Raw genomic sequence first — 12,750 nt, forward strand, 5'->3', positions numbered from 1 at the left:
TTGTACAGATTAAGATTGATCACCAAAGTCAGTAGGATTCATCCTCTTGGGATCATTATGTCTGTACAGCAATCCATCAAATACTTGTTGAGATACTTCAGGATGGACCAAGGTGGTAGACAGACCAACATTGCCATTCCTAGAGTTGCTAGCAATGTTATTAATCCTGTATCGAGAAAGACCATAATGCATCGTGGCAGAGGTCAGTCACAGCAATGAACTTAGCAATAAACCTCCTTAGACTGTCCAGAATGCAGATGTGTTTTGGCAAAATAAGTTTAGCTCATTATTTTTCTCATGAGCTAATAGGAAATGTACCAAAAAGCATTTTAAGGGTACGTCAGTGGAAACTGATCATGTTTCTGTTTGTCCGTGCATCAGCATTTTCAGTAGAAAGGAGTCTAAACAAAGACAAGCTGGGAGGAGCTGCTGGGGCGTTGTGTCCTTTAGACTGATGGAGAGAGGGAGTGAGAAAGGAGATGTGAGGGAGGGAGGAGCAGAAGGATTAGAGTCCCACACTGAACAAAGCTTTGTAACGGTGCATGAAGGCAATGTTTGGGTAAATAGAATTACTGCAGTCTTGTCAAACACAGTCACTGAAGGCGCGTCAGCATCATGCGTTTAATGTTGGGAATTAATCATTTGATTTATACGTGTCTGCATATGCAAATACTGTGCCTGTGAGCATAGCCGTTAGTTTGTGCTTGTCAAGAATTTCCCGCAACTGAACAAACAGCATTTAACACACCCTGAAAGGTCTTTTATGATCGTACACAGTTAAGATACTTATTTGTCATGTTTTCATTTTAGTGTCAAAATATTTCCAGGAGGAACACTGTTGTTAACATGCATATAGATTCATGATTTAGACATTTAGCACACACTCAAGTCCAGAGTGAATGATTTCACATTATAAATAACCTGCAACCAATAGTGAGCAGTGCAAAGGTTCTGACCTAAGTGACTCAAGTGTCTTTGTGGCTCTTATTTAGGAGGAAATGCCATGAGAATAAATAGAAAGTTTTTTGTGCTTGTGTAAATTAACTTTTGCATCTCTTGATCCAGTGCCAGAGGTGCCTCCGGTGGTCTCGTTGTCTCAGAAAGACACTGTTATCCTGAGGAAAGGAGAGCAGTTTGAGATTACCTGCAGCTCCTCCAACGTCAACCCAGACTTCAGTCTCAAGTGGGATTTCCCTTCAACAGCGGTGAGATTGACATTGACTGGAAGGACAGTAGATGTACCCTTACCAATGCGAGAATAAATATTTAATGTATTTAGACTTTCGCTTTTTTTAGCGACGTAGTGTAGTGCTTCCCAACCTTTTTTGTAAGACGTACCCCCACAGCACAGTGCGATGAACTCAAATACCCCTTCATCAATACCACCATTTATGTTCCCAATTAGAACATTTGAATTCATTTGCTGAATTAATAATATGGAGTGGCAAAAGCTGAGCAACTATATATCCATTAATCCACTAATTATTTAAATTATTTATCTATTACCTTTAGCTAATTGTTTGATCCTCTCTGCTCACTTGCTAACTATAGTTTTTATGCACTCTTATCTGCAATAACACCCATTGTTATAGCTGACTCATAGGGGATTTATTTTTTTAATCAAATCGTTAATTAAATATTTAAATATTTTTTCTTATTTGTTGAGCTACTCTACAATCTCTCCATGTAGCCCCTGGGGTCATAGAGGACACTGAGCATCATATCCTTAGAGCACATATCCTTAGTGATATTTCTGGGAATTTGGGGGGTATAATGACCTGAAGAAGAGTTTACATTTCACCATTACACACATAGTATACATGTTGGAGTTTGTAAGACTGATTCTGATATTTTCTTACAGTAAAAATTAAACAGCAAATAATAATATGACTGACAGTGCAGGGAAGTCTTTGAAACAGCATTTTAGGAGATACATTTAATAGAAAAATATAATTGATGAGTTAAATGAATAAATATGCCCATTTGCCCCTGATGCCCTACAGCATCCTGATCAATCCCACACCTCACACATCCTGTCTGGTTCCCGTGGTTATCGGCGTTCCACCTCACTCCTGATCACAGCCGTCAACCAAACAGACTCGGGCTCTTACCGCTGCTACGCCCTCAACGAGAGAGGCACCGGTGCCACAGCGCTACTGCTGGATATTCGTGGTAAGTGCTGATGATGGTGTGTCAGGAGATAGGACCACCAACCCTCCTTCACAATATTTACTTCTAAAACTACAACCTTTTTCAGGACTTTTTTTTTTAGGATCTCTCAATTATATATTATGCAAATTAATACGTAGACGTCTCCGTTCCTTTAACTACGCATATTTCTGTTGTTCTTTAGAGCGGGGCTTCATTACCATGTTAGGAAGCCCAGGTCCAGTCCAGGCTGATGTTAAAGAGGGGGACAGCCTGAGCGTCAGAGTAGAATTTGTTGCCTATCCTGCACCCAGCTCCCTGTCCTGGTCTTTCAATGGCAAACAGCTCCTCAACACCACAGAGCACGTTATCACTATCCACCGCCGCAAATACAGGTACAGTGAGTATACAGTATATGCTGCAAGTGCATATGCATGTACACACACAGACTTTAAAATGTACCCTGTGTTTCATTAGATACATCAGCGAGCTCAGACTAGTGAGGGTTCTCGGCTCGGAAGGCGGGATCTATAAGTTCTCAGCCAGTCATGAAGATGCATCTGTCGATCATTCGTTTCATGTGTACGTCAACAGTAAGTAGCTCTCACAGTTGTTTCATTGCTTTATATATTTAGAAAACAATGGGTCTTATGCAAGAACCTACAAATGTTCAAATTCGTTCCTAAATGGCTTGTACAAGTGAACTTGCGACATTCATCAAATTTCTCTTATTTTGAATTTTCTCTTCGGCACGAACACAGTTTACGAGTGGTCCACTTGCACAAGCACACCATACAAATAAATGTAAGAGAAAGTTAAGATAAGAATACAAAAATGTTCTTGCATGAGGCCCATTATTCCAGAGTTGTCCAGGTGATTGTTAAAGATCCTCCCGACATGAATTACCACATATATGCAAATAATACTCTCACTGTAAAGTCCATTCTCAGTGTTTGTGCACTGGTGGCTTCATGTTTCTACATCACACTTATATAAGCTGTATAATGGACCAGGATTGACTCACAAACTGTTTGTGATGTCACAAATCATGCTCGTAGGCCCCGCCCCTTAAAATCAGATTTTCAATGAGCTCAGAGAAACTTTCCACTTCCAGCTGATGAATGTGAAAACTTCCTTCTAGTGTCAAACTCTGCACAGACATCATTCTGCACAGTGAAGATCAAACATCCAACTGTATGAAGAAACACATATTTCTAACTGGAGGTTGACTTTAACATGAAAATAAACAGATTTTGAAGATATTTAACATACACATACTGTAGAATGTTAAATATTTGTCTTCCCTATTTACCCTCAACTTGCTCCCTTCCAGGCAAGCCGGTTATCATCGCCCAGGAAGGGCCTGTTGATGGTCAGGTGCGGTGCATTGCTGCTGGTTACCCAGTGCCTAAAATCAGCTGGTACTTCTGTAAGCTGCCCCACACAAGGTTTGTCTAAAATATATTGTACTACTTTCATCAAAAGAGTGTATATTTTACTGTATTTACTTCATTACATTGCTCAAGTTGGAATAAGACTGGATAGATGACGATACTACTGTATTAACACAAGCTGGATGTGAACTTTCAACATCTTTAATGTTTTAGCTCTCAGTTCCACCAGCAGCACTGGCTGTTTTTTATTAATGGAGAGACTGATGGGTGTCTGTCATTATTCACACACAAGATGTGATCTGCTGAAAGTAGCAAGAGTTGTAGCAAGTGATGATGTAAGAGCTGTCTATATATATGGGTTAAAAAAGCAGTTACTATGATACATCATTGCATGACATCATGAATGATCACAATGATGATATCTACCAGTGATGACCACCTCAGTTCAGATTGGCTGCTTCTCACTGTTTTCTTTTACGGTTTATATTCATGTCAATTTTGTAATTTAAACAATAATATAAGATATATAAAGAAGAAATTATTTTCTGTTTTGCTATCAATACATAATTAACAACTTGGGACTGCTTGGTGCTGCTCATAGTAGAAGCTGCAACTGAACAGCAGTGTGACTTCAGATCATTTTACTCGCGAAACATGATTCATCTGTTGTTTTGTCTGGCAGTTCCTCTGAGAGCAGGAGCTGCTCATGTGAGATGAACAAGTTGGTTAACAGGTTTATGTCATCTCATTGTCTCATTTGCATTCAGACAAATAGGCCAACTAGGTTCTGACTGGTGGACAACACAACATGGGCATTTTAAAACATTTTGTTATCCTGGTAAAACAAGTAGATGATTTCTTGAGATAACAAGAGGAATATTGTTAAAGATAAAGATATTATAATTTATTTTATAAGAGAAGCAACGTTGTTATCCTGAGATAATTAGCTTGTGATTTCAAGATAACATATAAAATTATTGCCACTACGGCAATTCCGGTTTCAATAAAGAGTGATCAACCCGAAGTGTGTAACAGTATGTAAAGAGGTTAGCAACAGAGAAATGGTCCCCCCAGAGTCTAGAGACTGAATGAAAGTATTGCAATAATATCTGAGGATCTGCATCCAAGGACTTAAGTAACAGGTAGAAAGACCATCGGGCAGATATGGTGATGCCAGAATGTGCGAAAGAAAGCAACTTTGACATTGTGGGAAAATAGAAGTGATAGAGAAGATGGGGGAAGAAAAAAGCTGAATTTCACCAACAAAGTGAGAAAAATGTAAGAGAAAACATGGTGAACCTTTGCCAAACCTTCGCAATATTATTAGTTGCTACAGGTGAAGGAAAGTAAACATAACGTGCTGGGAGTCCACTGACCCCATTTCCTACTGTAATTTTCAACTTTAATTAAAATATAAATGCTAAATCTTGCTCTGATGTAGAACTGAAAGAAGAAAGTGGGATCTCAAGCAACTTTATAACCCCTCAACAGGTGCTCACACCTGCCCAATGCCACCCAGTGGGAGACACCGGAGGTCGCCATGGTGACAGAGTCGACCTTCGGTAGGAGTGAGGTGGAGAGCCGACTGAATGTGAGCAACAAGGAGCACGCGCACTATCACACCCTGGAGTGTGTGGCGAGCACAGAGGGGGAAGAGGCCTACACACTGTTCTCCATCAGCGGTATGTCACAACGCAACTCGCAACTATATACCACAGAGTCGCTGTATTAGTACACAAACATAGTAGAGACACACAAACACACAAAACCCTTGACCCCTGTGTATGCTGAGGCCAGGTGTGTGGTTACTGGGTGCAGATTGAATAAGATTAGTGAATGCTGACTATGCAGGCTGGGATTATATGGTATAGACTTGCTAATCCTTATCACACAAACAAACCACTGCTGCAGCTGTCTGTCCTAACGTCAGAGGAAGAGGGAATGTGTGTGTGTGTGTGTGTGTGTGTGTAAAATGTGTATACTTCAATGTGATTCATGTCATTTCTGATTACTCTGGTGTGTGTTTGCTCTCAGAACGCGTCGTCCCCCATAAACTCTTCACTCCTCTTCTAACTGGTATGGTGGCCACTGGCGTGTTCCTCAGCCTCATTCTAGTGGTGCTGATCTATAAATACATGCAGGTAAGATAAATCATACATTGCAATGCCATTACTGCAATGAAGAAATATTATTAATATCTGAGTGAAAGTAGGGTCATGAATCTCTCATAAATCACATAAATCTATGGCCATCAGTCCCATGAATTAGTTTAAAAATATGTTTAAATATTCTTAGACATCAATGTTAAATCAAGTGCATCTACCACCATTGATATGCAGTTTGTATCCCAAGAAAATAAATGGTTGCAATAGTTTCTGGCAAAAGGCCCACTCTCATTTAGCAATGACTCATGCCTCCATGTTAATAGTTAAAGTTAGAAGCATCTTTCTGAGATCAGACTAGTATATTTTTTGCTGCATTTGGTAACGATATTCAGCAGAAAAGAGTGGAAGAAAGTCATTTTAATCAATATGAATGTGTCCTAATGAATTTGAAAGGAATCAATCAGCCATTCAAAGTGCAGACATGCTGTAGTTAAAGGCTTTTTTGACACTCTGATCATTCCTCGAGCCATTAATGTACCCCCACAGCGTGCTCCTCTTATTGCGCTCGGATGAGTCAGACTCCTTTAGAACTAGTTTGTTAATTCACAGTGGGATCATCAGGGGATAGTCTAGACACAGGCTGACAACTAAAGTGCATCCAGTGATCTGAAACCTGAATATGAGAGTGATGAGAAAACGTGAGCTATACAATCATGTAGTCAGACATAAATAATACCAGGAAGCTGATTGAACATCACTTTCTCTGTATAAATTCCCTCTTTTCTCTCCAAACTTTAGAAGCCAAAGTTCCAAATCCAGTGGAAGGTGATTGAGAGTATCCATGGCAACAACTACATATATATTGACCCCACCCAGCTGCCATATGACTCCAAATGGGAGTTTTCTCGACAGAAACTACGCTTCGGTATGGCTAAGTTTGTTTTGCTTAAAGTAATAATGCTGTTTTGTTTATTGTGACTTCTTGAATGTTTGACCTTCACTGTGCAGAAAGATCACCTTAAAAAAAAGTTAAGGTGTGTATGTATGACCATGAATCCCTGATATCAGATCTAGACTGATCATGGTGACATGGAAACCTGACACTCATATGCACACATATGCAAACTTATGAAACGAAACTATATGAGACAGATATCCAAAGCAGAGTGTTTTTAAATGTACTGAAACGTGTCTGTTGGAGATCTTAAATTAACTGTAAAACGGTTTGTGTGTGTGTGTGTGTGTGTGTTCCCACAGGTAAAACCCTGGGCTCTGGGGCTTTTGGAAAGGTAGTGAGGGCCACAGCATATGGACTCTGCTCTGCAGATACTGTTACGACTGTTGCTGTTAAGATGCTCAAACGTAAGTGTGTGTTTTAGTCTGTTTTTCTCTGTAGCTTTGTCCAAACACTTTTTAAAATTACATTTTCAGACACTTTAAAGTCATAACTTTTTTAAGCATGTCATTTTCACTGGGGTCAACCAAGTCCCCCTTGCATTTTATGTTAAAAAAGATAATCTAACTGCATTTATTTACAGATAATGCTCCATAAAAGAACTTGTGCGTACCATCAATCAAAGATAATTCAGTAAAAGACAGCACTCTGTAGTAATGAGACACACATGTCCAAATTATATCAAATATGATCTATCGCATTTTTTGTGTGATTGTTTTTAGAGAGTAGTGAACACGCCATACCAACTACTTTTTGTGTTACATTGTGAAAATTATATTGTGCATAAATGTTATTCTCAACTTGGACAATCAAATAAAATAGTGGCCAACAAAACATAGTGCGCCATATAGTAAATATGTAGTGATTTAGGACATGTTGTAGCAACACATGAGGCACTGTAAGAGTTTATAAATGTGCTGATGATGTCATCCCAGCCAACGCTCATTCTACGGAGAAGGAGGCGCTGATGTCAGAGCTGAAGGTTCTCAGTTACCTTGGAAACCACGTGAACATTGTTAACCTGCTGGGGGCCTGCACTGTCGGAGGTGAGAGGAGCAGATTTACCACGGACACCAAACTTAGTTCATCCATTTGGAAATGTTCATGTTAAAGGGTCTGGGCTAAATTTAGTTTGCGTTTTCTTGTGTCTGGACACTGTAACCCTCTTGCATTTGTTTACCAGATGATTTTGTTTTATGGTAATTAGTAATGTTTGGAGCAGGTGTGTAGAAAGTGCACACATATATTCATGTGCTGACTTGCTGCTATGCCCAGCCAATATTATCCTCTTATGAAAAATCAGATATTGGACAGTCAGTACAGCCCAGCTCTAATATGAAAACGTGATGCTGTTTGACTGGTCACAAATTTACATTGCAGGCAGTCAATATTATCTACCTGTCTAGCCCTCAACATTGATTATGATGCAGCATTTAGATTGGATTCCACACAAGTATGCATGAGTATGTTATTAGGACGGAAACACTAAACACTTAACATTTTCTTGTATGTGTTGGGCATGAAAAATCATAATTTTAAGATAAGTTCAATATGTTTCAACACAAAAGTATTGATATAAGCTATATAAGATATAACACATATATTGTCTGAATTTACTATACGTGTCCTGCCTTGTGATAGTCAAGTGAACCAAATTCCTATCAGCAGGACTGAGGCAGCATTGCAAATACCAATTTCTTTTGGCTCATTATTCAAGTGTTCTGTTTCTTTTTCATTGTTATTTTCATTGTCATATGGTTTAACAACCACTGAGCGAGGTTTCTTTTCATCTCTGCATCTTGCCAGGCCCAATTTTGGTGATCACAGAGTACTGTTGCTATGGAGACCTCCTCAACTTCCTGCGCAGAAAAAGAGAGCCCTTCCTAAACTCCCAAGTTGGTGATGGTTACTATCGCAACGTCTCCAACCAGCCGGAGCTTACAAGGTGTGCATGTGTGTGATTTTAAATTGGAATTGCATTTACAAAATGGTTGTCAACATTTAATGCGACGTGTTTGTGTGTGTGTGTGTGTGTGTGTGTGTGTAACTGCAGCGGAGAGGTGACTGGTACAGGATATATGCCCATGCGCCCCTCTGAGAAAGAGAGGGCTTCTCAGTCAGGTAGGTATTTATTAACATACATTACAGCAACAAACTGAGTGCCTTACCTAAACCTACTGTCATAAAGCCTGTCTTAAACCCCTGGTTTCATTCACTAAAGCCGACAATGTAATCTTTATCTAGATGACATAGAAGATCTGTCTCTGGACGCCGAAGATCTCCTCAGCTTTTCCTACCAGGTGGCCAAAGGAATGGAATACATTACTTCCAAGAACGTAAGGCCTTTACAGACTGTGTGCTGAATTTATAGAGTAGTTGCAAAAGAGATTTAAAAGTGCTGCTGCTAGTATATAAATCACATCATTGGCTTAGGGCCAACGTAATGTGCCTGGCTGTCGGCTAACATCACCTATACAATCAGAGTATAGTGAAGCTGAATTTACATTAGATCCTATACTGTGCACCGATAAAAGACAGCTCTAAAATAAGCTTCAACTTAAAACCTTCTTGTTTTCCTGTGCCTTAACTGATTTAGCTTTTACTGCACTTCTGTTGCTTTTATTAAGTTAGGCACTATTTATCCACTTACGTCTAGACTGTAATTTCCCAGAAACAATACCAAACCTTTTATTCCTTTGACTATTATTCTTTTGTTTCTTTTTTAGTGCAATTGGTTTCTTTTTTATTTTCTATGCCAAATATATAGCATGAATATCTCATGTAAATCTCTTTCAGTTTACCTTTTTCAGTTTGAAGTGTAACTCGCCTCGCCTCATTTGTATGTGTGTGTGCTGTGTGAAAGTCATTCACTGCCGAAACCAGTTACAGTGTCAGCACTCATTTCTGTGTTTGCTTGTGTGTGTGTGTGCGTGCGTGCGTGCAGTGTATCCACAGGGATCTTGCAGCCAGAAACATCCTGCTGACTCACGGCAGGGTGGCAAAGATCTGTGACTTTGGGTTGGCACGAGACATCACAACTGATGCCAGCTATGTGCTCCGCGGCAATGTGAGTCTTATTCTCTCTGATCCTTCTTCCCTACTTCCTTCCTTTTTTCCTTCCTGTTTTTCCTGTTTTTTATCGATCGATTAACTGACTCATTAAATCAGCTCTAGAAGAATGTATTCACAAAATATGCCTGCTCTCTGAAAAAGGGGAAAAGCTTTATTCTTCAACACTCTACATAGAAAATTTTGATCTTTTAAAGAAGAGATATTTATTTTAAAGAGTGAAACCAAGGAGACAAGGCCCATACTGCTCTTGTAATGGTGTCTCTCCCTTCTGCAGGCTCGTCTGCCAGTCAAGTGGATGTCCCCCGAGAGTATTTTTGACTGTGTCTACACCTTTGAGAGTGACGTGTGGTCCTACGGCATCCTGCTCTGGGAAATCTTCTCTCTGGGTAACATTTCCAGTTAGAGCTGTGCTGTTGCATCTGTTTCATATCGTCTGAGCCATTAGACTCATCTACTGTATTTGAGCCAACTCTGATGACGAGGCAATATCACTAAGTGGGGTGAACCATACAAAATTGTATTGATTGTGACACACCATGTAGCTCCAGAAACTAGCATCTTGATATAAATCCATGATTTTGGAAATAAGTAACACATCATTTTTGAAAGCCTGTGTATATTGTATGTCTGTGTTGCAGGTAACAGCCCATACCCGGGGATGCAGGTGGGTTCGGCATTTTATAGGATGATTCAAGAGGGCCACAGGATGAGCAGGCCTGAGTTTGCTCCTATTGAGATGTAAGTGTATATCTGTGAGAGTGAGAGAGTTGTTATTTAAATATAATAGTATGATTATTTTTATTATCAACTAATCTGGTGATTCTTTTTTCAGTGAATCAATTAACAATTTTGTCTATAAAATGTCAGAAAAATATTGAAAAATGTGACAAAGTGACATCATGAAATAAAAACATACTTTTTAAAATGTTTTGTTTGACCAACAGTCTAAAATCCTAAAATATTGGATATAAGAATCAGAAAAATTCAGCAAATCCTCACAGTGAAGAAACCAGCAAACTTAAATAAATCATCGATTATCAAAATAGTTGCCAATTAATTTTCTGGCAATGGATTAATTGAGTAATTGTTGTACCTCTAATTACAACGTGTTTCTTTTTTATTATTATGTTAAATTCACTATGATTTATGGTATTAATAAACATCTATTTTTTGATTATTTTTTCTTTTAGTGCAATGTGACACAAAAAGATGATTATAATTATACAGACAAAGATACTGTGGTACAATATGGTTAACGTAATGAAAAAGACGTTGTGAGTGTGATTTGTGATTTTAGTATTACCCACTTTGTTTAGTTTTGTACTGGCTACATCATTAAATCTGTACACAGTAGATATGCTATCACATTCTCCCATGTTGAAACTAATCCCAGTTTCACCTATGTAGGTACGACATGATGTTATCTTGTTGGAACCATGATCCTTTGAAAAGGCCTTCCTTCAGGAAACTGGTGGAGAGGACTGAGCTCCTGCTGTCAGAGAATACCAAGAACGTAAGTAGGTAGAACCATGAAATGATAAACATGTTACTTCTTATTTCTGTAACTTTTCATTAGAGAAAGGACGGTATAGATACAGACAGGAAACAAAGGAAGTAAGAGAGTAATATGTGCAACAAATGTCCCCAGCTGGAAACAATGGAAGAAGGTTATGCTTATGCTCAAGTTCAGTTTACTTGTCATGTGACGGCCCGTCTATCTCAGTTATCTGGGTTTGGGTATTACAAATTCACCACTGAAAGCCTGTATTACACTTTTCATTGAAGGGGGAACTAAGAAAGTAGCACACCAAAATAATTTGTTTGTAAACCCCTTAATTCAAAGCTATGTCTACTTATGATCCACATTACATGTTGCATATCTATGAATTGTAAACGTGACCATTTCAATTATTTTCAGTTATTTGCTCTTCTCAGATTATGTTATTTAAATAATTCAAAGAAGCCTGAAGAGGCAAACCTTTACGTCACAAGGAAAAGCAAATGATTAGAAATTCAATCGAAAATCAAACATAGTTTTGTTTTTTAAGTGTTTTTGTACTCCTCTGGTGACCCCTTAGATTCCTCTCAGGGCCCCTTGTGAAGGTCCAGACCCCCAGGTAGGGAACCACTTCCACAGACTAAAAGTCAAGATATCTCAGTCTCTCCTGCGTTGAATTGACCAATTCCTTTTAATACGTCTCTTGCAAGTCTCCCAACATAATGGAAGTGAAATACTTCATAATTTGACTATCCTTTCTTCTCAACTAACTAACTAACTAACAACTAACTACAACAACAGCTAAAACCTCTAAAGACATAAAAAAAATTGTTAATAAAAGATGAAAAGGATTTGGCTATATTTGTTACATTTCTCTTTTCACTATCATACTATTTATTTAAAGCAGTATGATCAAAAGTTTAACCACAGATGTGTTGTTCCTCAGGTGTACCTGAGACTGAGCAACAACCCAGATCATCCAGAGCAGCAGAGGGCGCCATCACGGAGGCTGAGCTCAGTCTGCAGCACGACAGCCCCCACCCAGCCTTTACTGCAAAGCACGGCTGACGTCTTCCTGGACTATGTCTGACACTCACAAACACACACACACACACACACACTGCTATGAAACATACAACCCCCCTACCTCCCTGATCATTCTCTCCTATTAACGCAAGTACAAGAGCCAAATACACTACAAACTACTAAGAACACATTTACTCAATCTAACACTGGCCTTCCTGTCTCCTTCTTACACACACACACACACACACACACACACATAGATACTGTATATATATGACCCTGCACTGGGCTCTCAGTATTGGCCTCTATCTAGTCTCCCCATTGGTGTATTGATCTCTGTGGTAGGCATTTCAGGTGCACGTCTATATAAAGCAGACTCCAGCACTAACCGCCCATCAGAAACATCACCCATCAGCAGCGGGAGGAGTTTTGGCTCACATTCAGCCGTATATTACAACTTAAGATGCTTTGGGGAAAACAGAGACTGCAAGTGCGAGTAAATACCTGACCTTGGACTAAGGAATAGATAGCAGAGTCGTTGCTGTGACGAGT

The 12,750-nt window shown here is 39.2% G+C and overlaps 1 protein-coding gene across 2 annotated transcripts in view; it reads left to right on the plus strand.

Annotated features, from left to right (window-relative positions):
• The window catches only part of kitb (KIT proto-oncogene, receptor tyrosine kinase b), a 15,786-nt gene extending 3,360 nt beyond the window's left edge, over positions 1–12,426 (plus strand). Inside the window, exons 4-22 of one of the 2 annotated variants that reach the window (XM_035659570.1) lie at positions 1,066–1,205; positions 2,004–2,172; positions 2,354–2,543; positions 2,626–2,741; positions 3,482–3,596; positions 5,034–5,224; positions 5,577–5,683; positions 6,446–6,572; positions 6,905–7,009; positions 7,538–7,648; positions 8,409–8,547; positions 8,656–8,723; positions 8,847–8,938; positions 9,547–9,669; positions 9,949–10,060; positions 10,313–10,412; positions 11,082–11,187; positions 11,753–11,791; positions 12,119–12,426. In XM_035659570.1, the coding sequence (XP_035515463.1) occupies positions 1,066–1,205; positions 2,004–2,172; positions 2,354–2,543; positions 2,626–2,741; positions 3,482–3,596; positions 5,034–5,224; positions 5,577–5,683; positions 6,446–6,572; positions 6,905–7,009; positions 7,538–7,648; positions 8,409–8,547; positions 8,656–8,723; positions 8,847–8,938; positions 9,547–9,669; positions 9,949–10,060; positions 10,313–10,412; positions 11,082–11,187; positions 11,753–11,791; positions 12,119–12,262 (2,294 nt within the window). In that variant the 3' untranslated portion in view covers positions 12,263–12,426. The remainder of the gene's footprint in view (positions 1–1,065; positions 1,206–2,003; positions 2,173–2,353; positions 2,544–2,625; positions 2,742–3,481; positions 3,597–5,033; positions 5,225–5,576; positions 5,684–6,445; positions 6,573–6,904; positions 7,010–7,537; positions 7,649–8,408; positions 8,548–8,655; positions 8,724–8,846; positions 8,939–9,546; positions 9,670–9,948; positions 10,061–10,312; positions 10,413–11,081; positions 11,188–11,752; positions 11,792–12,118) is intronic. The other variant, XM_035659571.1, reaches the window with a different exon arrangement.
• Positions 12,427–12,750: the final 324 nt, after the last annotated feature.

The sequence above is a fragment of the Morone saxatilis genome, unplaced genomic scaffold, assembly GCF_004916995.1.
Source record: "Morone saxatilis isolate NCDOM2014 unplaced genomic scaffold, NCSU_SB_2.0 Contig17, whole genome shotgun sequence".
Taxonomy (NCBI): domain Eukaryota; kingdom Metazoa; phylum Chordata; class Actinopteri; family Moronidae; genus Morone; species Morone saxatilis.